A 25307-nucleotide genomic window follows, 5' to 3' on the forward strand; every position below is an offset into this window, starting at 1 on the left:
TTAATTCCTAAGTTGACCTTCAACAAAAAAATCGATCGCTGTCGAAAAATTTTTTTAAATAGAATAAAACAACAAAAGATAAAAAAGGACGACGACGAGGAAGACGTTTAAAATAAGGAAACTGTTTCGAAGGATCCTCTCGGATCGTAATAAAACATGACCTAATATATACATGTAAAGAAATTACACGACTATCTGATCGTTGCCTATTTGTAAGAATTTTTGATTAAATATAGATGTTTGTATATCTTTTTATGAAAATCGAATAGTCAGAAAAAGAAAGATGATTGTATCGTTGCATCAAAATGAAAACAATCATGTAAATTGTCAAAATATATATATATATATATCTTATGAAAAGAAAGAGAAAGAATAAAAGAGAATGAGAGAAGGAGAATGAAAAAGAAAAAGAGAGGGAGAGAGAGGGAGTGAGAGAGAGGGAAAGAATGATGCGCGCCGATCGCGATCCACGCTTGGGTTCTCCTTAAAGAAAGAAAAATAAGTGAGTGGGAGCGGAAGTAGTCGGTCGAGATATATGCTACTATATTCTCTTATGCACTTTGATGTACTTCGTGACAGGACAGGTGAAAAAGCTTAAGGAAACTGTGTTATCATATATTATCGACTCTTAAACAGTGCACAACATTCCGTATAATTCGTGTTAACGAATATAACGGTGAAAGTTTGTTCGCTGTGTTTAGAAGATGTGCGGATGATGTTTTTTTTTCCTTTTTTATCTTCTCTTTTCTCTCTGTCTTTCTGTCTCTTTTCTTTTTAAATGTCCTACGAAAAAAATACGTCATCGAAGATATATACCAGCGAGCAGCACGAGCGAGTGTAACGTGTTAAATAAATCGGTTATTTGATTTACGTTGAAACATTGTTCTACACGATAAAGAAAAGAAAATGCGAATTTTTTTTTTTTCGACGATGAAACGATAATCTACGAATTATCTCATTATTAATTCGTTAATGTAAAAGGACTTGAAAAATATTTTCTTTATCATATATTTGTAATCGCAACGAAAAATTGCACAAAAATTCATCGTTTACATCGAAACGTTATGTTTATGCGAACATCGTATTTGCCAATGTGGCCTTTAACATCTACATCTACATAACTAATGAAATATCAAAGTATATATATATATATATATGTTCTATCATTTCTTTTAGAATTCGATCATTTAGCCAATGTCGTTTGATGTTTATAACGCACGAAAAGAAGAGCTATGACAAATGTGAAGTTGTATCGATATAATAATACAGCGTTGTTTAAAAGTGATCATGGCAAGAAATCATCATTATTGTCATCATCGTTTAACTCGTCTATGTCGAATTATTATTTGATCCAACAACAACAACTGAAACAAAGTACATTGCATTTTTCAATGTTTTTATGTCGCAAACTGTCCTAAAAACGCCAGTGCATAGCCCTTGTCTGTAAGTGGATGTAAAAATCGAGATTTGAAATCAGGGGATGCCTAGCCTACACTCGCTCGTCGTACGACGAGCCCCCTTAATGGATATGGGCACGACAACTAGTTCGGTAACTTCTGTTAATCCACAACCCAAACCTAATAACAATCAAAAGAAAATAGACAAGACTAATAAACTTACTGGTATAAGATTACCATTGTTACGTAAAGAATCAAGTGTAGTCAATCTTTCTTTGACCGAAAGAACATTACCAGGCAAAGGCATAGACTCTCCGCTTTTGAGGCCTGAAAGCAGTGCCAGTTTGGAAGCTCGAGGTGGAAGTTGGATTAATTTAGCTCCTGGCGCACTTAGAAAATGTGAAACTACTGTCGGATTGAGTACATCTGCTTTAGAAGGTAGAGCCATAAATCGCAGTAGAGTTTGCTCTCGCTGTTCTAGTTTATTGTCATTAGCATCTAGCTCAAGATACAGCTTAGCTGCTGGCAATTTTGTACCAACTGGTTCGCAGCAGACCGTTGGGAGAATATTTTGTAAGCTTTGTCTTACCGACACATCCTTTTCCAAAACATTTAAAATTGAAGGCTGTGGTTGTTTTTACTGTAAAGATGTAAGTATAAAATATATGTATTCATTATATATTAAAGAAAGATACAATGATCATTAATATAAATAATATCTTTTAGTGTATGAAAGCATATGTCGAGTTTGAAATCGAACAAGGTGCATATGAAATTAGCTGCCCCGATGCACAATGTGAACAAGGTGCTATCCTTTCGCTAAAAGAAATTAGAAGTCTTGTTACTCCTGAATTATTGGATAAACATAGCAAGTTTCGTTTAAATAGAGGTAAATAAAAGATATGATTCTTAATTTGTGTAAAATGAATTACAAAATATTGTGTTGCTAATAAATCTTCATTTTATACAGATGTTTCAATGGATACAAAACGGGCGTGGTGTCCACGTGCAGGTTGTGAAACAATATGTTCAATCAATTCCAATGGAAGTAGTGGTATGCCTCCTGGACCCATCCACTGTCCTAACTGTTCTACAGATTTTTGCTCCATGTGTAGAGAAGCATGGCACAGTGGACCATGTTCTGATCTTCCATTAGGTATACCATTTGACAATGATCATATTAAATGCTGTCCTATGTGTTCTGTACCTATTGAAAAGGACGAAGGATGCGCTCAAATGATGTGCAAAAGATGCAAGCACGTTTTTTGCTGGTATTGTTTAGCTTCCTTGGATGTAAGCATTTTAGTACTTTATCATTTTAGTGATAAATATATTTTTCACAATTTTTTAGTATATAATATATAAATTATAATTTTAGATTTAATAATATACTGATATAAATTATTATTAATATTTTAGGATGACTTTTTGTTGAGGCACTACGATAAGGGGCCATGTAAAAATAAATTAGGTCACTCACGAGCGTCTGTAATATGGCATAGAACACAAGTAATTGGTATATTTGCCGGTTTTGGTTTGCTCCTACTTGTTGCCTCTCCTTTGCTACTTTTGGCTGCTCCGTGCATAGTATGCTGTAAATGTCGTGTCTGTGGTTCCTCTAGGCTCGAACAGGAGGACGGTGATACGGCAACATAGAAACTGTAAAATATTTTCAAACCCTTTCTTAATCTTACATATTAATAATCTTTCTCTTATCAAAATGGAACGAATAAACTAGCTTCTTTCATAAATGAGCAAATATTATCGGCATTTTATATAGATATACATTGGTTGTAAATGGTGTTTTATTTGTTTTCTTTTTTAAAAAGAAGAAAAAATGAAAAAAGCAAATTATATAAATTAGACGACGAATAGCGTATATTTCTTTTTTATTTTCTCTTTTTTACGCAAAGCGAATTATAATATAATTTTTGTAATTAATTTAGGTTTTTTCAAATATTCATATAGCTATTTATTATTGCAAGAACATTCCAGAGAGAATCACTGTGTTTGTAGCATACTAATTTTATACTGCCACATAGATTATGCATTGAACTCTTCTTTTATAAATGTAATGCAAATCTACTATTTTATGGTGTCTTTTTGTTTTTATAATTTTATTTTTATTTTATTCGTGATTTTTTATGTGATAAGAACGCGTTGTAACGTGCAGATTGGTTAACAGTGTATATCTATATGTATGCCTAAGTTAGAACTCAGCGAGGCTCAGACTTAAGCTTCGACTGATACTTTTAATTGTGGACTACATTATACAATATTCCACGTGTTAATATATTATTTATGGGTACTTTCATATATATATTTACTTTTGGTGAATTAACAACAGTGTGTACATTGCATGTACATTATTGTAGAAGATACGTATATATATATATAAAAAACAGATAATTTAGTGGGGTAAATAGAGTGCATATAAATTGTAAAGAATATATCGAGTCCATAGTGTTGGTATATTGTAATAATAACTTGAACTCTTTAAATGAGTTCAGAACAAATATATTTGTGAGTATGGCTAAAAAACAGTGTTATATACACATGCATATAATATATATTTAATATCGAAAGGCAGAATATATACGTTGCTATGAATTTAAGTAGCAGCCGTGCAATTGTATTTATTTTTTTGTCAGTCAATGTTTTATTTTGAAGTATAATTTTTTTCACTCCTTAAGAAGAGTGGGAGCAACTATAGTTTCAAATAATAACACACACACACACATCTATATATATATATATATATATAAAAGAAAGATATGACACTGTAATAAAAATAATCTTGTTTCATCTAAATAAGAACAACTTAATACACCGTTAATTAGTTTGGATAAAAATGATAAAAGATTTAAAAAATTTTTATTTTTTCTTCCTATATTTAAGAAACGTAAAAAAATTATAACAAATTATTTTCTTCTATATTCATATATATGTGAGTATACTCTTTCTATGAAACAAAAAGTCTTTAAATGATCGTGTATATTGTGCAGTATAATTTTTTGCTTTTCATTTACTTACCGTAATACAGATTTATTCTATGTAAATAAAGAACACACAAAACTATGTAATCCAAACTATGCGCCCTCGCACATAGCTTGCAAAGCTAGAGCTATAATAAGTTATATTTTTAAGCTTGGTATATAGCAATTATGTATATATATTCCGTGATTTTGTATCATAGAAAGAAACAGAGAGAAAGAGAGAACGAGAACGATCATGGCTGCCAAATTTGCACGTCAGATTTATATTATTAAATACTTTTTAATTAATTGCAAGCAAAAAAGAAGTATTAATGAATATCAAAGAATTTATAATTTGATATTTTATATTCGGAAAAAGAAAAATATATATAATTTTATTTAATTTTCAATATTTTTATTTTCATTTTTATTTTATCAGAATTAATATGTTAAAATGTTGTTTGCATTCTAATTGAATTGATTAGAACAATCATCTAAATACTTTTTAATGTTTACGTTTAAGTGAAGCATTTCAATGATATTTTATTACGAGCAAATATAATTGTCGTGATGAATGACGAATGGACTTTAAAAATATTTTTATCTTGTATTTTTTATTATATTTCACGAGGGGAAAAAGAATGCATTGTTTGCAATTTAATATACACATTCTTAAAAGAATATTTGCAAGTAATAAGAAAAAAAAAGAGAGAGAGAGAATTACTCGATAAAAATAAGACATGTGTATCGGCGAGATAGACTTAATATAGATGTAAAGAGAAAAAAGCTTTGAACAAAAAAAAAACGAAGAAAAACAAAATATGTTTCAGTTTGTAAGTAAAATTCAAATGTACTGCGCTTAGTTTACATTTGTATAGATGATGGCACAAAGTGCAAATACAGATCATAATTGATCGATGTGTGTATAATGCATTTGATCGATTGCGTATGTTGCGCAACTATTTTAAGCTTTATTTTTTTGTTTTTTTTTTTAATTTTTAAATATCTCCTTACATAACTAAACATTCATTTATATTCATTGGTTCTTTTCTTTCTTTATTAATGCTTTCAACTATTTGTTTTTTTTTTTTTTTTTAATAATTATTGTTTAATGTAATTAGTGCTTTTTGGTGAAGGATTGTCAGTGTAATCACTTCGCGTATACATTTTGTGCAAAAGGGTTCAACTAAAATTACGTCCGATTACTAGATTTGCATTTATGTTTTTGTATTTTACGTGTACGTTTAATTTAATCTTTTTTAGTAGCCTACTTGTTGGTTTTTTTTAATTTACTTTTTATTGTGTTTTAATTAAAATATTATGAAGAACAATTTTAAGAAACGAATCGAAAATATATACCCGCAGCGTACCTGTTCGGAGATAAATATTTTTTTTTTAATATATATACACGTAAAATGTTTGTTAATAATTATTTATACACCGAAACAAAGAAATCTATTTGCAATATCTTTTTTATACTTGTAATATTTTCTTTATTTTTTGTTTGATTTGTTTTTTTATGAGATGAAAAATTCAATATATTTATCGTAATTCTAATTTTGTTAAATAAAAAATTCTTCTAAAAGATTCTTCCTCTTTTCGTTTTAATTATGATACTGTTTTTGGATTTGGTGCTTGTTTATTTGATTTTATCGTTTAAACAAAATATATTATTATTATTATTATTGTTATTGTATGCAATGTTTATTTGTATTGATAACGAGATGATGATGATGATGATGATGATAATACAGAAGAGTGAGAGAGAGAGAGAGAGAGAGAGAGAGAGAAAGAGAGAAGGGATTAAAACACACAGTTGATAAATATTAATTAAAAACGTATTGTCATTTATACAATATAACCCATTTATTGTTTTTTTTTTTCTAAAGGTAGTAATATTTTCTGTAAGAAAATACGATAAAATTGAATTGGGTTAAAATGTTATTCGGAATGAAAAGATTCGCAAATATTTACGAGACGACTCTTTTGAAAGAGCAAAACTTTCAGATAATTCGACAACAGCAGATTTCCGCTCGTGAGAACTTCATAGGGCTGCTTATCGTAATAAATTCCTCATGTATTACCCTAAATAGTCGTCGCATTTGCTAATCTTAATGGACCATAAAAGTATAAAATTAGGAGATGGTTATACATTCGATAAATTACAAGACGATAGAGTCCTGTAGTTCCACTAAAGCTGTGATAGATTCTACATTTTAAACATTTAAGAAATTAGAATGTTGTAGACGATCGATAACAAAAAAATTAAAACAAAAAAAAAAATATATATATATATATATAAGTTATGCATATATATATTATATATACAAATATATATAAATATATATAAATATATAATATATATATGCAACAATCGATGATATAAGCATAATGTTATCGTATTAGTTAGTATAGTGATATTGTAAAATGATGTGTCGAGAAATCTATAGTTAAAATAAATTCAATAAATGTGATTATCTAAACAAACGGATTATAAAAAAGATTGTTGAAGAGAAGGGTAGAGGAGGAGTTGAGATAAGGAAGGAGGGAAGAAGCAAGGAAGGGAGAAAGGGAAGAAGGAAAGAAGGAAGAAAAATAAAAATCCTCCTCGGCTGAAATCATTACTTGATAAAACCCTTCGCTTTAAACAAATCTCTCATCAATCCTTTTAAGTACCCAATTTCCCGCTGTAGATCCTTTACTTGGCCTTGCAACTTTTCATTGTATTCGGTAAGTTCGTGTTCTTCGCCTAAAATATCTTTGATCTCTTGTTTCTTTTTCTGCCTGTAACGGGTAGCCGCATTTTTGTTTTGTTCTTTTTTCCGTACTTTTTTGTCCTCGATCGTTGGGCGGGAATAGGGTTTGTACTGATTTTTTTTACCAATTGAAGTAGATTGTTTCTTATCGTAGGATATATCAGCGATCCAGTCAGGATCGTCAGAAATGGAATCTTCAGAAGAGGCACAGCTACCACTTGGACTGGTACATGAACTGTATGCTGTTGGAATGTCTTCGGTGTGCGATCTCACGTATTCATCTACGACTGCCAAATCATTGGCAACGTCTTCTCCGCCTAGTGGATCCAATGATACACTTTCGTGATTCCATTGTTCAGGAATGCATACTTCGTTCTGATAGACTGCAGGTTGTTGTTGTTGTTTTTCTGAAGATACTATGACATTATATACAGGCAGCTGTTGTTGTTGACTCGATATTACCGGCTGAATCATTTGCACCGGTTGTAAGGTAACAAGTAATTTAGTGTCTACAGTTAATGATTTATTTGGTGGAGGTGACTGTGGCGGAGTTAAGGTTGAAACTGACGATGGAATTATTTGATGGCAAGCCTCAACATCTTCCAAAACAGTTTCGAATTCTTCTAACAATGTTTTAGTGTTATACTGTTCTTGCTGATTTTTTATTACAGCCGGATGTACTGATTTGTTGTTTTGACCACATTCTGAGTTTTCTAATTCTTCGAATATCGGCAGATTAGTCCTCTCCTCCAACCAATACGAGAAAGGTTCTGCAAAAATGATCTATTTTAAAATTTGTATTATTATTTATTATCTCTAAATAAGCGATACACTATACACAGTATTAGTTTCAAATTCCTAGTCTGGGAGTTTTATAATCTGAACGAGTAATTACTGGTTTAAAATGTTTTGAAAAAAAAGTAACTGATTTTTAATTTCATCTAGAAATTTTTCGCCCATACTGTATATAATCAAATACACACAGTTAATTTTTTTTTCTTGAATATTTCTAATAGAAAGTTTCGCTCTATTCTCTTTCAATGAAATCATATTATCTAATTCAGTTAATAATGCAAGAATATTGATCCTTAGAGAACAAACAACTATTCTTTTTTCTTTCTTTTTTTTATTCTATGTATCCGTAACTTTACCTTTTATAAAACATAGAGAATTAATTAACAGTACATTTTACTGATTTTTTGCATGAGAAATGATGTAGGAGTGGCGCATTGATGTATGTATAATTTCATGGACGTTCTGGTTCAACTAGAATAACAAGTTACTCATTTGCAGTTTTCGAACTATTACTATTGGAGTTTATAAAGGTAGGGCACATTTAATTTAAGACTAATGTAGACGACAATCATCTATTATATAAAAGGAAAAAAACATCTTGTAAAAGCTCTCTCTTTTTCTCTATTTCTCTCAGGATCATTTAACGATTTGCTATTAAAGAACAAAAAATAAAATAAAAAAAGAACAGAATAATCTTGCACGAGTTTTATTTAAAATATTACTGTCTGACTCGCGGGTCGTAACTTTTTTATTTCGTTTTTTCTTTATCACAAAAAAAGATACACATATTACTTCATTTTTTATGATACAAAAATGGATGTACATATTTTTCAAAAATAATAGCGGGCTTTTATAATATTATAAAATACATGTCTGTTTTTACTCTTATTCCTAGATCAATGTGATTTTAACTATTACATACTACATCAGCCCTGACCCATTTTCTTGTGAAACTTTGATCGAAGACAACTCGATACCGTTTAAAAGTTATCGTCATTTAAATACGGAGGCCAGGAGGTTAGATAAGAATATTTTTTTTTTTATTATTACAAAGAAACAACAGATATCTAACGGTGGGTTTTTGTTTTAATTATCACCATAATCATTGTCGTGGTGCTCTTGGATCGTTTAACAGAAATCAATTTTATTTGTTCTATTCATTGGGACATTAGGCAAATCTTTAGTGAAAAGATTAGCGATAAATGCGTTGAATTTTGAAACCAAAACGATTAATAGAAATGTACATATACATACAAAAGGTTGTCGAGGAATGTGGGTAAAGTTGCCAAACAAGTATGAGCTGAGCGATAAAATATGATTAAGTTATTCCAAAAGAGAATCGCGTGGTAAACAAATTTGGTGACCTTTTTAATTAAAAGAGACGCCACTACCGTCGTCGTTATCATCATTACCATCACCATCACCGAATTGTGGTGTTCCTATCTTTCCCAAATTATTCGATCTCTAAGGATTTTCTCGTTTTTATAAGAATATAAGAGAAAAGAAAAGAAAAGAAAAGAAAAGAAAAGAAAAGAAAAGAAAAGAACAAACAAACAAGAAAAAATTAAGTCAATCGTCTTTATCTGGAAAATACGTTTGACACATGTTTGAAGAAGGATAGAAGGATGAACATGTGATTTGAATCCAATTATCAAAGATTTTTCCTCGTTCCCCCTACTTGTGTGTTGAATAAAAGTTATTTCCCGTTTCCTCTCTAAACCCCTTATCCAGCTCCCACTTAAACAAAGCTGATGCGGAGTTTATTTCTTAGAATTCTTTAACGGGTTACTCTCGTTTCTTGGCATAACGTCTAACAACTTTCCGTTTCTTGGCATCGATTGCGATCTCTCTCCTTCTGTCTTTTTTAACAACTATTCAATGGTCAGTAAACACGTTTACCCCCCGTAGTGAATAACAAACGATTCTATAACGTAGACGAGAAGTAGATCAATTGTATTCGTTGCTACGTAGAAACGTGTTGATCTCTTTCTAACTTAATTCAACGAGGCATCAATCTTATCTGATTCTAATGTTGAGGATGGAAAGGAAAGAGGAAGGAAAGGGTGGGGGATCCAGTGGACATAGATAGATAGTATATTAATCGATCTGATCTAAAAGTTAGCATGTATATCGCGATAGGCGATACAGAGATATTAATTTATAGATTAGAAAAATAAAATGTCTAAGGTGTTCTGCTTACTAGCAGAACAATAATGAACGATTATGAAGGAAACCTACCCGTGTAACATATAGCAGCCATTATTATGGGACACGGCAACTAAGTCTCCAAGCGAACAGCGAATTTTTTTTTTGTTCAAGTTTGCAAGCGAGACAAAATGTGTATATATATATATTTATCTATATATAAATGATATGGTAAAAAATATGTATAATAAAAAATATCAATGTTTATTATTGCACGACGACGTATACTCTCGTCGAATAATGACGATGACGTATTTTAATACACGAGGGGGTTGATGATTGTGTTGTCGTCGGTGTTGGTGTTATTAGTTCAAATAGACGGATGCAACAATGTAAGACACTGTCAAATCGGTGATGGACCGATTTCAACGTCTTTTAACAAGTTTTTGAGAGTTGACAATGATCTCGCGGTTCCACGTGTAACGATATGCGAACTGCATGCTATTATATAACATTAGCACGCTCCAACATCGAGACGCCGGATCTTTCACTTGTGTCACTTTTATAGATGCCAGTATTGTTGTCAAGTTATTCTTTTTAGTTATCGTCGTAAGTATCTCGGTCTATTGTACTCTCAATCCATTAAACGCTCTCTCCAAGTCGTATCTTGTTTCTAAGTTAAACTGCTGCTGTTGCAACTCCAACTCCTCCTCCCTCCTCCTCCTCCTTCTCCACGACACCACCACCACCGTATGTAATTATCCCCCGTTTCGGTCGTTCCTTGTTCTTTTTATTTTATCGCTTTTTCTTTCTTTTATTTAATTCTCTCTCTTTTTTCCCTTTCTATCTCAATTCGGTGATTATAGGGCAGCCAGCTGTCTACTTTCCAGACCGATTATCAAACATGCAAGAGAGAAATCTTATCAATTGACTCTACAAATATACAAGGACGTGTAATTCTGTAAATAAAAGAACAAAAGAATGAGAGAGCAAGATAGAGAATGAAATAGATTGATTTGAAATAGTTGTTCCTCTTGGTATTTCAAACGGAATTAATTCTCGATAATAGCAGCAACAGTAAGCGGCAGTTTCTTCTTCTTATTATTATTTCTTGTCGTTTTAAATTAGTTACGCATGTGCCGATGATGCACAACGATGATCCTCTCCAATCGTAAACATACACGTAGTAATACAATCACACCACCCTAGTGCCAAAACAGTAGCGCATGCGTAAGATATGGCGTTGTATTTGAATCTTCTTCTTTTAAACTCTTTTCTTTTTGTGTATGTGTATACCGCGTTCTCATGTTCCGATAAGAGATCATATAAAAGATGGGAAGACAATTTTTTCAACAGACAGATATTTTATATCGAAAGGAATCGCGCATGGTACTGCACACCGTTACTGAAAGTCGTAGATCACGTACAAGTCTCGCATAAGAGACTTGGCTGTATACTGAAGTTAAACCACTCCTCCTTATCTTTGGACTTTTTCTCCTCTGTCACCCCTTCTCTTCTGTTTCGAATGCTCTACGTCATCACCCTATCGGCTTCCAAGCAAAGCCATTTGCGTAGAGGTTAACCAGTTTGTCCCACTCTTTTTCAGAAAAGAAAAAGATAAAAACTGAAACAACTGGAAGGAGAAAGAAAGACAGAAAAGAGAGAGAGAAAGAGTGAGACATAGAGAAACCGGGTGAATTCTTTGAGTAGGAAAAAAGCAAATAAAAAAATATTTATACAGAATATATAAGAGAGAGAAATAGAGAGAGAGAGAGAGAGAGAGAGAGAGAGAGAGAGAGAGAGAGAGAGAGAGAAAAAAAATAGAGGAACAATTTCTATGCTTTCAATACGCCTATACCAGTTAACAAAATTATATACTAATAGTTTGACATTAATATTCTTTATACAATCACTTTTCTTTCTCTTAAGTTTGCACACAATCTCTTTCATATACTATTATTTTTTTTGCTATAATTTAATACGATTTAAAAGTATGTCGAATAACGTTTTGTTAATGTCGATAAACGTTTTGTAAATGGCTGCATGTAAATTTATGAAGGAATTGATTTTTCTTTCTTCATTGTCAATGATGATTCGATAAAGATGATTTGTTATTATCAATAATCCAAAACACTGCAAGGTTATTTTATTGAGAATAGAGCGAAGCAAAGATGCCTGTTAACGTTGTTCGAGCTTGAATTACAGATTAGAGATCTTTCAATTGCTTTAAAGTACTTTGATAATTTCTGTGATAATTTGTTGATTAAACATATCAATTTGATTAGTAAGATTAATGCATAATATTTTATATGTTTAATATATATTACCTTCCTTTATCCATTCGTTTAATTCATCTAAAAGTTTTGTCGCCCTATGTGCACGGTTTGTTGGTTGATCGTCATACATAACAGGTTCATCAGCAGCATATTTAGTGAATTCTAAGGACTTATCGTTGTACATAAACCAATCATCTTCTACATCTTCCATAGATGTCCCCTTAGGGGACTCTGGTTCCGTCTTCCATTTCCACATCTCCTGATTTTGAGGTTCCACCATTGTTGATGAAAATCCAATCATGGTGCGTTATAAAATTATTAAAAGAAATTTGTGTCGTCTTTACGACATAGCTTGTGGTGAGTGCCATATTGGCTCTAAAATCATGAAATTATGATAATTTAATTATCTGAAAATATACAAAATATATTAAATGATCATATATTAAATTGTTTAATTATATAATTGCACAGCAATTTGCAAAGTTAATTTTGCAATTGACTCTAAAAACAACGTTATTGCAATTTGATTATCTGAAAGTGTACAAAAAAAATATTTGATGATGATAAATAAATTGTTTAATTTTTAACTATTTGAATTATATAATTAGTTATTTTCTATATAACTTATAGAGATGAATCTCAGAAAACTTAATTTCGCAATGTCAATCATTCGAAATAGATAACAAACAAGATAGGATGTGATTTTCAATACCCTAAAAAATAAAACGACAAAATACTACGTCGATAAATATTCGATTTTTATTGCTTAGGACACAATTGTGCTATTGTTGGTAAAAATATTCGTATTTTGTTGGAATAATTTAGAATAGATGGGGAATGAAAATGATCGATATCGTATTATGATGCAATCTAAAATTATTCGAGTTGGATGAGCTATATAAGTGATAAAAATCGATTATTTTTATTTGAATAATATAAATAACTTAAAAATTTGAGTGTATAATGAGAGTTATAATGAGAGTGTATGAGGAAACTCCGTATTTAAAAAAATAGACGAAGTGAAAATCTTGAGGAAAGAGTTATGCATGTCGTGGCACGATGAATCACAAAATGGCAGCACATTCGTTGGCGTGGCTAAACTTTTCTCGAAATATGTGGAAAATCTTTTTAAAAGTTTCTTAATAAATTTTTCCAATTAATAAATTTAAGAAGACAATATTTGGAATCTCTTTGATTTTATTTTATTTAATTATTTATTAAATATATGAGATGAAAGTGTCATAGAATGTAATAGATGAATTAAATCAAATTAATCCCATAAAAGAAAGTAACACCTAAGACAACAAATATTGCAATACGTGTTTAATTTTTGAAGAAAAAACGATACCTTTTTTGTAACACTCGAATCGATTTTATATTTAATTCCTTTTTATTGATTTTTCTAATTAATTAATTATTAAAAAGTACTCACTCCATTGTTAATTAGTTGTATAGGCACACTTGCGTGTGCAAGTTCGTTAACCACTTAGTAAATCATCTTCCTCGTATTATAAAACGGATGAAAATATTAAACGTCTTCCTTCTTCGATTCATGGATAACAAGTGAACGTCTCCCTTCGTCTGGGTTCACTCGATGAGGTCACGTAACGTTGTCGATCCCTTCCATTTTCACCAGTCACTGAATAGCAGTAACGTACTAAGATTTCCCGTTGCCCTGCACTTTTTCATTCATTTGTTACATTTACTTACTTATTTTGTATTACTTTTTTGTAAAGGATTTTAATATACATAAATTAAATGAATTAGAAACAATATTTTTTATTGTTGTGTTTTTTATGTTGTATTACATTGTATTTTAAAATATTAAATTATACGTTTTAAAAATACTTATATGCACCGTAAATTGAATTTTTTGTAATTATAAAATAATAAATATTGTACATATAATTATTGAAGATTAATCTCGCAAATGTGATTATTTTCTTATCAGAGTCAGACTTGAACAAAAATAATTATGAGCGTCTTCTTTAACTCTTTTACAATTAAATTTTAAATAGATAATTAACATATACAATTTTACAACATAACATATACAAAAGTGTTTTATTTCGGTCATGCACGTCTTACATAGGATATCTCTTTACTTTTACCAATAATGTGTTTTACTCGTTGTCCCTGATATTCTGAGGCGTAGAAACTAGAATGCGTTAAATAACGTGGAGAATATTTTTTTGTTTACATATATACACACACAAATATATATTTAGTATGATCCTTAATTTAGTTATAATCATAGGGATTAAAATTCAATTTTAATAAAACAACCAGTAGTAAAACTATTTTTTCTAAATAATATGTTATTACTTATTCATCTCGCACTATTTATCTTTGATGTATTTAAAATAATCATTTCGAAATTTTTTAATTAATAAATAACCAAACTTCAATCTGAGCGACATGGGTGCGGTTAGAGCTATAAAAGTTTGAATGCCATGAGCCCAATATCCGCTACTCGAGTCCACCTTACCAAGCGTTGCTATTGCATTCTTAGCATAAGTCATTGCATTAGGAATAAAAAGGCTGGAGACCTGTTTTATACAATTCAAATTAAAAGGAAAAATTTTTGTTAATGAAATTGGAATTAGGAAGATATGAGAATAACATTTTTATACGTTTTATGCAGAAAGTAGTCCTTTTGTTTAAAATTTTTTAGTGCTAGAAAGTGATCTTTGGTTGCGGAATCTTTAATTGCAGTATTTGCGTGATTGCTATGAACAAAATAAATTTCTTTAATATGCTTATTTGTATTTTTTTTTAGGCTGTTTATAATTTATAGATCGTGCAAAAATTAATATTCGTATCTGAATCGGAAGTTGATGTAATAATTGTTTTTTGAAACCCTTAAAATATTTACAAAAGCAAACTTTCTGGTTGAGATACTCAAAAAATTATAAAAATAACAAATAGAGGAATACCTGAAGAGAAGGAGAGAACGAATTCATTTTAGTATTGATAAAGAGTGGTGCTAAATGTTGAATCGTAATACCAAAGTGCGAATATTCCATTCTGATAGCATCGGAAAAACTTTTTAAATAAGCTTTCGTAGCAGCGTAAACAGTCATTAATGGAAGCGGTTGATGTTCCGATCCAGAAGATATATTTATTATAGCACCTTTTCTACGTTGTTTCATTTGTTCAATAATTAATCGTGTCATCATTGTGGTGGCTCCGACATTTATCGTCATCAGTTCCCATAACTCATCTTCCGGAACTTCGTCAAGATACATAGGATACTTGTACATTTTGCCCACGTTGTTTACTAAACAAATATTAAATAAAAATGTAAAGAATATTAATTAAATATAATTTTGATTTTATTTTAAAATGACAAATAAATTAGAATTGTAATAATAAATGAATTGTAAAGGAAAATAATAAAATTCATTAAGTTCTTATATTTATGCATAATTGGTAGCAAAGTGCAGTTTGATTCGTCAGTATTTATGGATTACGATATCGTTATAGGTCACGGGTTATTATTCTTTCTTATTTATTTTTAAATGAAATAAAGAGCATCTATTTTCCTTCGAATAATTTACAGCATTAAAATAATAATGAAATTATTATACAGTACAGATTTTCATTGATATCAACGTATAAATATTTTTTTGTTTTTACTTACCTAGTATTCCAATTGGTTCGTTTAATTGAGCTCGGATTTTTTTAAAGATCGATTTGCCTTTGCTAAAATCTGCCTCTATGATTTTTACTTCGATGTTAGGGTTAATGTTCAATAATTCACTCTTAGTTTCTTCCAATTTTTTTAAACTTCTACTTATCAAAATTAAATTCATGTGCCTCATTGCTAATTCTTTAGCGTATGCTTTTCCAATGCCATCGGTTGAACCAGTTACCACTGAATAATTTTAATGAAAAACAAATTTAATGAATATTTTTTTGAGATTGATTTTTAATTTCTTCCACTTACCGGCCCATTCCCCAAATTTCGTACGAAAATCGATCGGTGTGGAGTTGATCAAAGGAAATATCGTTTCCCATAGAGTTGATAATAATCGGCTTATCGAAATAGACGATATCCAAATTACAAATAATGCGCCTAACCACCACAATACTATTAACATTAACATTATTTTCTTTCGTAGAGTTAGTCAAATTTAATTAACTACACTTGTACGCTGAAAGAACAAAAATGTTGTTTGACGTTAATATAGATATTACACAGAAGAATAATTAAATAAATATAATAAATATAAGCAAAGAAGAAGTACTTTTTTTTTTCTTGAGTTATATTTTTTTCACTTGTATATTATTTTTCTCTCTCCCTCTCTTAGACGAATAAATGCAATAGCATATATTCATTTAATTTATGTGCACTTCTCTTCGGAGACAACTCTGCAACGATATCCCAAGCAAGACTAAAAGCGATCTGTTATGGGTAAGACTATATATAAAATACAAGTTATTTACTTTCTCTGAACGACCTTGAAATTTTTGGTATAAAGACAATATTTATGACAACGGAGTAACTCGACAAACTGACTCGACTAATATACCAGATTGGATTATTGAACGTTTATAATTGGAGATAGTACAAAGGTCGAATAAAAAATAATTTAGGTACCAAATTTTTAAAAGTATTACAAATCGGTTGAATAATTCTATAGCGTGATAAATCGAGGTTACTGATGTAACGTTATTGTGTAATCATTCTGTTATGGGTGTCCCAAATATCACCCCGTTGTAATGATATGCGTCAGTTTCGAACATAAGTACTGCACACCGATTTAACGATTATCCGAAATAAAAACGTTAAATCCACCTGTGAAAAATGAATCATACATGGCCATATATGATCATGTTGGAGAATGGCCATGCATGAACAAATGTGGCTATACATAATCTTATATAGTTATAATAGCTATACAGGGTGTTCCATTTAAATCGATCCAGTCTTAAATATCTTCGAAACTATTGATGGTAGAAAAAATGTATTAGACAAAAGTTGAATAATTTAAGGGGGTGTATTCTAATATGATCATGTTTGGCCATATATGGCCATATATGATTCATTTTTTACGGGTAATTTTTTAAAAATATTCAATTTTTTTCGTTTGATTAAACAAATTTGTAAGAAATAAGAGAAGAACAAAGAAAATGATAAAATATAATTTATTCTAATTTTGTTAGGATCTGTTATTCAATTTATACGAAAAAAAAAAACACAAATGATTAAGTATAATTTATCCTAATTGTTAAAACATGTTACTCAATTTGAACGATGTCCAGTTTATTTCGCAAGACGAGTTTATGCAAGAGAAACTTCTATGACATAATTGATAATAATCAGTTGAATAAAACTTGCATAAAGATGAAAATACCACGAAAATTTTCGACGACTATTTTTTCTATATAAAAAATAATGAATAATACAAAATAAATAAAGGTATATAAAATAACATGGGCGATAATAATTTAAAGAATTTGAGAATAAGAGGTTGATAAGATAAAAATTATATTTGACAAATATTTTCCGATCACACAATTGGCTTATTATAATTGATTATCTATGCTTATAGAGGAGAATATATACTGACGTAATAATGCTATTAACATTAGTGTATGTGTTGTGAATTTAAGTTGTACAATTGTAACCGTAAATTGCGCCATATAACGATCGTTAAACGTGATCGAGATGAGCCAATCGTTTTAACTATTTTCTATAGATCTTTTTTAAAAGATCAGGCTGTTATAAAATTAATAAAAAATTGTATGTAACTTTCGATAGAGAACAAATGTTTACCCATTATTCCTAGAACGAACATGAGTGTTCGCTATAATTGAAGTTAAATGTTGTAATGATACTCACCGCAATCAAAATGATTTCTTTTATTAATCGTAAATTGAACAGAGAGATAGTTGTATAATGTAATGATCCAAAAATTGATCAATATTTCTAAACAAAAATAAGAAGGCTAAGATTATACAAACGCGTTAAAAAACGTAATGGATAAACAAATTGTGTCTTTGCTCACTTTCACTGCATTTAAACTTCTTGCGTTGGTTTATGTCACGTACTTTGCTTTATTATTTAAAAACATATTTCGTAGTTTCATTTCGTGTCAACTGTGCGTTATGACAAATGAATGAAGTGTATTCGGTAAACACCTCGAATATATACACGCGTGTATATATATACTGGAATAATTTTCAATAGTTCAATAACTATAGAGAGGGATGATAAGAGAAGGAATAAGAGATGGAGAGGGAGAGAGAGATAAAAAGAGACAAAAATAGGGAAAGAGAAAGAGAGAGAAAAAGAGAGAAAGAGAAAGGAAGACGTTTTACAAGAAAAGAGGCGCGCGCAGCTTCTTTCACTCTGTTTAACACATACACGCAACATAGTAAAGAGAAAGAGAGATAGATAGAAGTAGAGAGAGAGAGAGAGTGAGAGAGTGAGAAAGAGGGAGAAAGGGAAGGAGAAATATGCATGGGAAGGTCTTTCAGTATCGTCTTTGTGAACAGGTAGAGGCTCGAAGCGTCTCGTATTCTTCTATTCTCTCCATTTTTGAATGATCAAGATTCCTTAAGAAAAAACTATAATAGTTATGAAAATTTAATAAAATGAAATCCGTGTAATAACAAAATTAGTATTTGTTCAGAAGTTTTTATTAAGTTCAAAGTTCAATGTCCGAAGAAGAAGAAGAAGAAGAAGAAGAAGAAGAAGAAAAAGTGCTCAGTTACTTTGAACCTTGACCCTCTTCTTGGTTTTTTTCTTGACTCTCTCGATTTGTTAAAAAGTACGAACGTGGAAAGGAAAAAGTTGATGTTTCCTAACAATTGAAAGGATCGTCTGTTTGAATTTTTCCCGCTCTTGGTGAACGAGCGTAGCATCTTTTTCCTGACGGCAAATTGTTGACGAATAGGCTTACGTTTCGTAAGTACACCGCGGGATACGAACGTTGGACGTTTGAGATATTTCGGCGCTGTCAGTCGAGAGGGCGAAGTCGAGCCAAGTCGTTGCTTTCCAAGTTCGTCAATGATAGCTGGAAGATTCGTAGAAAAGTAATATCAGTGTATAGATCATTACTTTTTATCGATATAATTGGCAAAAAAAAAAAAAAAAGAAGAAATTTATATCGTCTTTTTCAAAAAATCATCTTTGGTGAGTAGAAATGCTGTATTTGATTCTAAGTATTGATTTGTGTAGATTAAGTAAGTATTCCTAACTACGATAGTTAAGAGATTAGAAAAAAAGTAATATCAGTGATCATTGTTTCTTTTTTATCAAAATAATCAATCAAAAAGAAAAAGAACTTATTATATCGTCATTTCAAAAATTATCTTTGATAAGTAGAGATACTATTAGATCCTAATTCTAAGTATAGTTGTATATGGATAGTAAAGGTAAATTGCTAACGCACGTGTGGAAGCATCTATGGTTAAGGGTAAAAATGGAAGTTGCCTCGAAGTGGTTTTAAAGTGTTCGATGGTTTTGCTTAATCTATTCTTATTTATGTTAAATAGAACCCATACATTTGTATGTACAATCTCGTGTATTTTCTTTTCTTATTTGAATTAGAAATAAAAATGATACGTTAACGAAACGGAGATTACATTTATATCGCAAGAGTTACAAATTCTTAAGCTTCAAGCTAGCCGCATTTAGCATGATCGTTGATCGTGCGAGACAAACTGCATGGTGTGGGTTCTAACCGGTTGATGAATCTAAAAAGGTGCAGGCCGATGATCGGCCGACGGATGCTTAACGACACGTGACCTCGATCATTTCTTTCACGTTTAAACAACTTTTTTTTTTCTTAATTGCATCAATTATAACGCAACCTATTTTCTCGAATATCCTTTTCTTTTTTTTATTTTTAACAGCCACGAACATGACGTAATCAAAGTGGTGGACCATGAAAAAGCAACGGTTCGTACGGTTCATTCGTTTTTTAAAAAGAAATCTGTGAATCGAAACGTTACTTCGTATTTTATGCTTGACGATCAACTGTGATATTATTTTTTCTTCGTCGAATCATTTTATTTGACTTTTGAGATAGGGTTCATTGAGTTTGATAACTTATCACGAATACATTTCTGGATACTCGTAAAAATTGTTTTGTAATTAGATCACGAATGTCCCGGATGCAATATTTAACTGTGTCACGTTTAAATCGAATCTTTTTTAAAATCGTTCAGATCGTTTTGGAATGATAGACAAGGAGGTAAGGGATGTTCGTAATAAAAAAAATCCACCATACATCGTTCGACCTTTCTTTCCAATTTGTTTTCAACGCAAAACGTAGCAACATTCCTAATAGCTAATATGTCGCATGTGACTTGTACGCTTTGGCGCGTAAACGAGATCGAGATTATGTTCTACTTCCATAAGCTGGATTCCGTTAAGCCGATCCGTTGTTTAATCCGTTACTTTTGCATAAATGTTCAGACGATCGTCTGGATAGTTCGAGGAAACATGTGCGAGATCGTCGTGTGTGAATTGTGTGTGAAAAATCAAAAGTAAAAAAGTAAAAATAAAAGTGTGAAAAATAAATGATAATTAAAAACAAATATAATTATTTATTCAATAAAAATATATTACAATTTAATGTTTCTCTAATGCCCGACAAATGATTTCATGCTCGATCGATGTCATGGACAAAGTTCAAGAACAGGTTTCGCATGGCGTGGTAATTGAAACTGGTATATCGAGATTGTAGACTATGTATATATATCAGGTTAACGTAATCACGTAGTCACTAACGTAACTATTTTACACACGTGCCTATAGAATTTTTTGAGATACTTTGTATATTCCGTTTGTGGAAGTCAGTAGGGGTTATAATTTTTTAATAGACTCGAAATTCTAGACTGTTAAAGGAATTTAAATGTAAATGTCGTTTAATGTTACATACATATATATATCATACCTGTAGATTGGTACGAGTTACATTCGATTGATCGGAATAAAAGATTTATCGTTTCGACCTCGTATGAAATATTTAATTTAATTTATTCGTTTAAACCGATGTTCGGTGCCTTTATAATGCAATCACTTTGCTCCAGTTATCGGAATTGAAAATATTGTTGATGTGCGTTTATGTTTGTTTTTTTTTTTTTTTTGAAACATTTATCAATGTCAACGTGGATAGATGGACTCGAACGTGTGAAAACGTTTCCCGTGTTTGCAGAAAGAATTGCGCAAGCAAGACGACATTTCATAAGAAGATAATTCAATGTACCGTGTGGTCACTAAAGGACGATGACAGGATGTCGTGTCTTCAAAGAAATAATATTAAATCTCGTTATTTGGAATTCGATCCTAAGTGCAGAGAAAATCGACGAAGAAGTTTTATTAGAATATGGCAACCCGAAGCATCTTGAATCACAGAAATATATGTACTCTTGGACCGGACCTAATGCGCTTGCGAGATCAGCTTTGTTGGAACGTCAAGAAAGATTGCAATATAATTGCGAAGAGTTTCTCAGACGTAATAATGTTGAAAATGGAACTTTGACCTCTGAATCCTTTAGAAACATTCTCGTCGACGAGCAACACGAGTTGCTTTATTGTTACGTACCAAAGGTATCGTTGATATTAATAATTCTCTAAAAGAATAAAAAATATTTTGATTAGAGTCTCTTATAAGATCCGAAAATTCATATTTTAATGATCACGCAAAATAGATGTAAATAATGATAATTTTATGTAAATGTATGAAACTTTGAAAATTTTTACAGTATTATTAATAAGATAATAATGTATTATCCTTTCTAATTTTACATTGACATTTATTTTTATTACTTTGAATGGAATCAAGATTATGTAATTATGTATAAAAAAACGTGGTCAAATTTAGAACATTATGAGAAGAAGAAGAAGAAGAAGTAAGAGGATAAAAAGAAATAATAAATGAATTAAGACAGCGTGTGGAAAGAAAACGTGAGGATATGTTTCAAGGACATATTCTATTGCCTTTCGAACTAGGAACGTGTACGTGCGCATGTGTTTTCCTGTTAAAAAATTTAAAATGAGTTGCCTTTCTTACAGGTTGCCTGTACAAACTGGAAACGTGTTTTAATGGTTGCAACAGGAAAGTGGCCTGGAAACGATCCTTTAGAAATACCGGCCGACCAGGCTCACTCTCCGGGTGTATTTTTGAGGCTAAGTAATTACACGCTTTCAGAAATTGAACAAAAGTTATTAGCGTATGATAAACTTATAGTCGTTAGACATCCGTTCGAAAGATTGTTATCAGCATATAGGAATAAATTGGAAGCTAAGAATGAAAAGAGTTCGAGATACTTTCAAACGCGTTTCGGAAAGAAAATAATTAAGGTGAGACACACACTTTCGATATGATTATTTTCTCGTTAAATATATTTAATATTTTATAAAGAAAAGATTGTTTTTTTTTTTTTTTTTTCATAGAAGTATAGAGTCAATGCCACGCAAGAATCGTTAAAAAATGGCGATGACGTTACGTTTCGCGAATTCGTCGAATTTATTATTAATGATTCTGAAAATGGTACGAAGAACGAACACTGGAGACCGATATATGAATTATGCCATCCATGCATAGTTAATTATAATCTTGTAAGTAAGTATGAGACCTTGGTGGAAGACGCTACGGAAGTGTTGGAAAGGATGAACGTCGCCTCTGTTAAGTGAGTATTCTTCATTTGTGATTTAGATAAGCCATTAGCTAAGTATACTTATGCCCAGCCTTGAATAACTCAGTCATAAATAATTATGGCTATTGTTTTTATTGATTTATCTAGTTTCCCATCTAAACCACCGAGCAGCGAGCCAACATCCAAGAAGTTGGATCGATATTATTCGATGCTAAGTTATAAACAATTGAGGAAGTTGGAAGATTTGTACAAATTAGATTTGAAATTGTTCGATTATTCGCTCGAGGATGTTCTAGGATTTTCATTAGCTTAAATTTTTAGTGAGAATTATATAATAGTAGGTTGTAAAATAATACAAAGAACTGAGTTAAGCCGAATTAAAAGATTCTAAGATATTTTCTAATTTATTTATATTAGAATGAATAATTATTGTAGTCGAATAATTTATCTATTTAAGAATTTACTCGAGTCACTACGTTACAACAATTTTTATTTTAATGCTGATCCTTGTGCCAATAACGTTTAGATCTATGATTGTTATGTTTTATCTCATGTTTTTTGTGTTCTATGATAATGAGAATGCATTGTAATGTGATTTTTATTAATTGCTCTTTTTGTATAATGAAATGTATACGTAATCGCAATTACGATTGATTCTTGTACTTTACTTCGAATTCGACGTTCCATTTTGATGTGATTTGCTTTCTTTTTTTTTTTTAATATTTTAAAATTGATATTAATTTGGATTAGTTTATAAATATTTTTACACACATTTTTAGATAAATTATATATAAATTTATATACAAATTATTATTCGGGATTGTAAAGAAGAAAATTTTTTTTTTAACACGTAAACACAAATGTTTTGCGTAGCTGTTAGGAAAGAAAAAAAAATGTTAAAAGAAGAAAATTTACGTAATATTTTGTTCGAAATTTTAACTCGTATCTGTCTAGAACATTGTTGATAGAAATCGATGTTTGCTTAGTGTTCTAAATTTAAATTAGAATTTCGAGATGACGAACGAGACGGGGATTTAATACTGCGACTAATTTTGGCTAAAAGATTCGAACAACATTTCTATCTAATCATAAAAGAAAATCCTAGAATTACGTGTTAGCGTACGCAAATAACAAACAATTTTGATCTATCGATCAATCAACTTGAAGGTTTTTCCAAAGTTCTTGAATTAATCATAATGTCGATAAGAAGAAGAAGAATAATAATAAGAAAAAGAAAAGTTGATGCATAAAAAAGCAATAGAAAAGAATTTACGAGCAATTTAAAACCCGCAACGAGTAATTTGTTTGAAAATACTACGATTATTACTAACATACACACACAAGTCGTATTAAAAGTGAGAAAAATTAATATTTGTTAGAAAAAATTCCTGCATTTTCATGATACATTTATTAACTCGCGTATTATTTTATGAATAATTAGCAAAGATAAACAAGCAAACCTCCATCGCGATGAAGGATCGACCAATCGAAGTTCTTTCTCGATCGATTAGCAAAAAAAGAAAAGAAAAACATAATTAAAACAAAACAAATATTATCTATGAGTATATATTAATTTATTCTATTTCTGTAATAAGGTCAGCAGAGAAATCGTTAAGACGTAGAACAGTCTTTCATGTGCCACACCTTCGCGATTATGCGAACTTCCTATTTGTAGTACACTACCATGCGTTATAAACAGCTTATGTTAGTTTAAAAAATAAAAATGAAATTAGATGAAATAAAATACCACATACCGTTACTTGAAAAAAGAAAAAGAAAAAACAGAAAAACGTTAAACCCTCATGAAGATCTTCGAAATAGAACCAACGTCTATTTCTTTTAAATTTATTTTTTTCTGTAGCGTGAACGAATTATTGTAAAAAATCTAGAACTATGAGAGAAAAGAAAGAAAAAAAAAAGAAATGGAATAAAAGAACAATATTAAATTGAGATTATATTGTGAATATTATATTGAGGACACTCAAAAGTATGATACTGCACGCGTCATCCTTGTTTCTTCTTCTTTCCCTTCTGCTCCTCCTCCTGCTGATTTTTTTTCTCTCCACTTTTGTCACGTGTAAATTAATCCTGGCGCCACACGTGAGACAACTGTATCAACCCGAGTCGTATTGCTAAAAAAACGAAGAAATTCTTCTCGCGTTATAAATTCGAAAGCGTGGGCGTTCCATCCGGACGGGGAGGCATTTTGTTTAAAAATAAAAATCACTTAAAGCCATGGCGGATGCGAATTTTTGTCGGCGCCCAAGTCTTACGCATCAAAATTTTGAAGCTTCGTTTTTCGCGCGTTATACGTTATTATTTATTGAATATATTACAGGATTGTGA

General features: G+C 30.7%; 4 protein-coding genes across 6 annotated transcripts; 2 read left to right on the top strand and 2 right to left on the bottom strand.

The window, feature by feature from the left end:
* The first annotated feature begins 412 nt into the window (after positions 1-412).
* LOC106789512 (probable E3 ubiquitin-protein ligase RNF144A) lies at positions 413-3241 on the top strand. 3 transcript variants are annotated; one of them, XM_014753784.1, is made up of 5 exons: positions 413-857; positions 1177-2047; positions 2124-2286; positions 2368-2690; positions 2817-3241. In XM_014753784.1, the coding sequence occupies exons 2-5, from the start codon at positions 1481-1483 to the stop codon at positions 3051-3053; spliced, it is 1290 nt and encodes a 429-aa protein (XP_014609270.1). In that variant the 5' UTR covers positions 413-857; positions 1177-1480; the 3' UTR covers positions 3054-3241. The 3 variants fall into 3 exon arrangements, with proteins under 3 accessions (XP_014609270.1, XP_014609271.1, XP_014609269.1); XM_014753785.1 differs by having other exon boundaries at positions 413-584; XM_014753783.1 differs by having other exon boundaries at positions 413-2047.
* Positions 3242-6724: 3483 nt separating this feature from the next.
* LOC106789497 (activating transcription factor of chaperone) lies at positions 6725-13995 on the bottom strand. Its single transcript, XM_014753754.1, has 3 exons — positions 13777-13995; positions 12396-12719; positions 6725-7898 (listed from the first exon to the last, which is right to left on the bottom strand). Exons 2-3 carry the CDS (start codon positions 12643-12645, stop codon positions 6994-6996), a joined length of 1155 nt encoding a protein of 384 aa, XP_014609240.1. The 5' UTR covers positions 12646-12719; positions 13777-13995; the 3' UTR covers positions 6725-6993.
* Positions 13996-14389: 394 nt separating this feature from the next.
* On the bottom strand, positions 14390-18458 carry LOC106789514 (hydroxysteroid dehydrogenase-like protein 1). Its single transcript, XM_014753788.1, has 7 exons — positions 18359-18458; positions 18193-18279; positions 16595-16767; positions 16294-16501; positions 15988-16221; positions 15281-15624; positions 14390-14893 (listed from the first exon to the last, which is right to left on the bottom strand). Exons 4-7 carry the CDS (start codon positions 16451-16453, stop codon positions 14684-14686), a joined length of 948 nt encoding a protein of 315 aa, XP_014609274.1. The 5' UTR covers positions 16454-16501; positions 16595-16767; positions 18193-18279; positions 18359-18458; the 3' UTR covers positions 14390-14683.
* A 391-nt stretch (positions 18459-18849) lies between these two features.
* On the top strand, positions 18850-24909 carry LOC106789513 (carbohydrate sulfotransferase 11-like). The gene is made up of 5 exons (XM_014753786.1): positions 18850-19488; positions 21518-21912; positions 22378-22665; positions 22759-22994; positions 23109-24909. Exons 2-5 carry the CDS (start codon positions 21589-21591, stop codon positions 23272-23274), a joined length of 1014 nt encoding a protein of 337 aa, XP_014609272.1. The 5' UTR covers positions 18850-19488; positions 21518-21588; the 3' UTR covers positions 23275-24909.
* Positions 24910-25307: the final 398 nt, after the last annotated feature.

This window comes from Polistes canadensis, unplaced genomic scaffold (assembly GCF_001313835.1).
Source record: "Polistes canadensis isolate GaletaPanama2010 unplaced genomic scaffold, ASM131383v1 scaffold_187, whole genome shotgun sequence".
In the NCBI taxonomy this organism is placed as follows: domain Eukaryota; kingdom Metazoa; phylum Arthropoda; class Insecta; order Hymenoptera; family Vespidae; genus Polistes; species Polistes canadensis.

Bases quoted from the DNA above. Each gene is read 5' to 3' on its own strand.
- LOC106789497 (XM_014753754.1), bottom strand. From the start codon at position 12,645: ATGATTGGATTTTCATCAACAATGGTGGAACCTCAAAATCAGGAGATG. The intron at 7,899-12,395 runs GTAATATATATT...TCATTTTTGCAG, and splicing joins AAACGAATGGATAAAGGAAG to AACCTTTCTCGTATTGGTTG.
- LOC106789513 (XM_014753786.1), top strand. From the start codon at position 21,589: ATGACAGGATGTCGTGTCTTCAAAGAAATAATATTAAATCTCGTTATT. The intron at 21,913-22,377 runs GTATCGTTGATA...CCTTTCTTACAG, and splicing joins TTTATTGTTACGTACCAAAG to GTTGCCTGTACAAACTGGAA. The intron at 22,995-23,108 runs GTGAGTATTCTT...TGATTTATCTAG, and splicing joins ATGAACGTCGCCTCTGTTAA to TTTCCCATCTAAACCACCGA.
- LOC106789512 (XM_014753783.1), top strand. From the start codon at position 1,481: ATGCCTAGCCTACACTCGCTCGTCGTACGACGAGCCCCCTTAATGGAT. The intron at 2,048-2,123 runs GTAAGTATAAAA...AATATCTTTTAG, and splicing joins GTTGTTTTTACTGTAAAGAT to TGTATGAAAGCATATGTCGA. The intron at 2,287-2,367 runs GTAAATAAAAGA...CATTTTATACAG, and splicing joins CAAGTTTCGTTTAAATAGAG to ATGTTTCAATGGATACAAAA.
- LOC106789514 (XM_014753788.1), bottom strand. From the start codon at position 16,453: ATGTTAATGTTAATAGTATTGTGGTGGTTAGGCGCATTATTTGTAATT. The intron at 16,222-16,293 runs GTAAGTGGAAGA...AAAATTATTCAG, and splicing joins GAAATTTGGGGAATGGGCCG to TGGTAACTGGTTCAACCGAT. The intron at 15,625-15,987 runs GTAAGTAAAAAC...ATATTTGTTTAG, and splicing joins CGAACCAATTGGAATACTAG to TAAACAACGTGGGCAAAATG.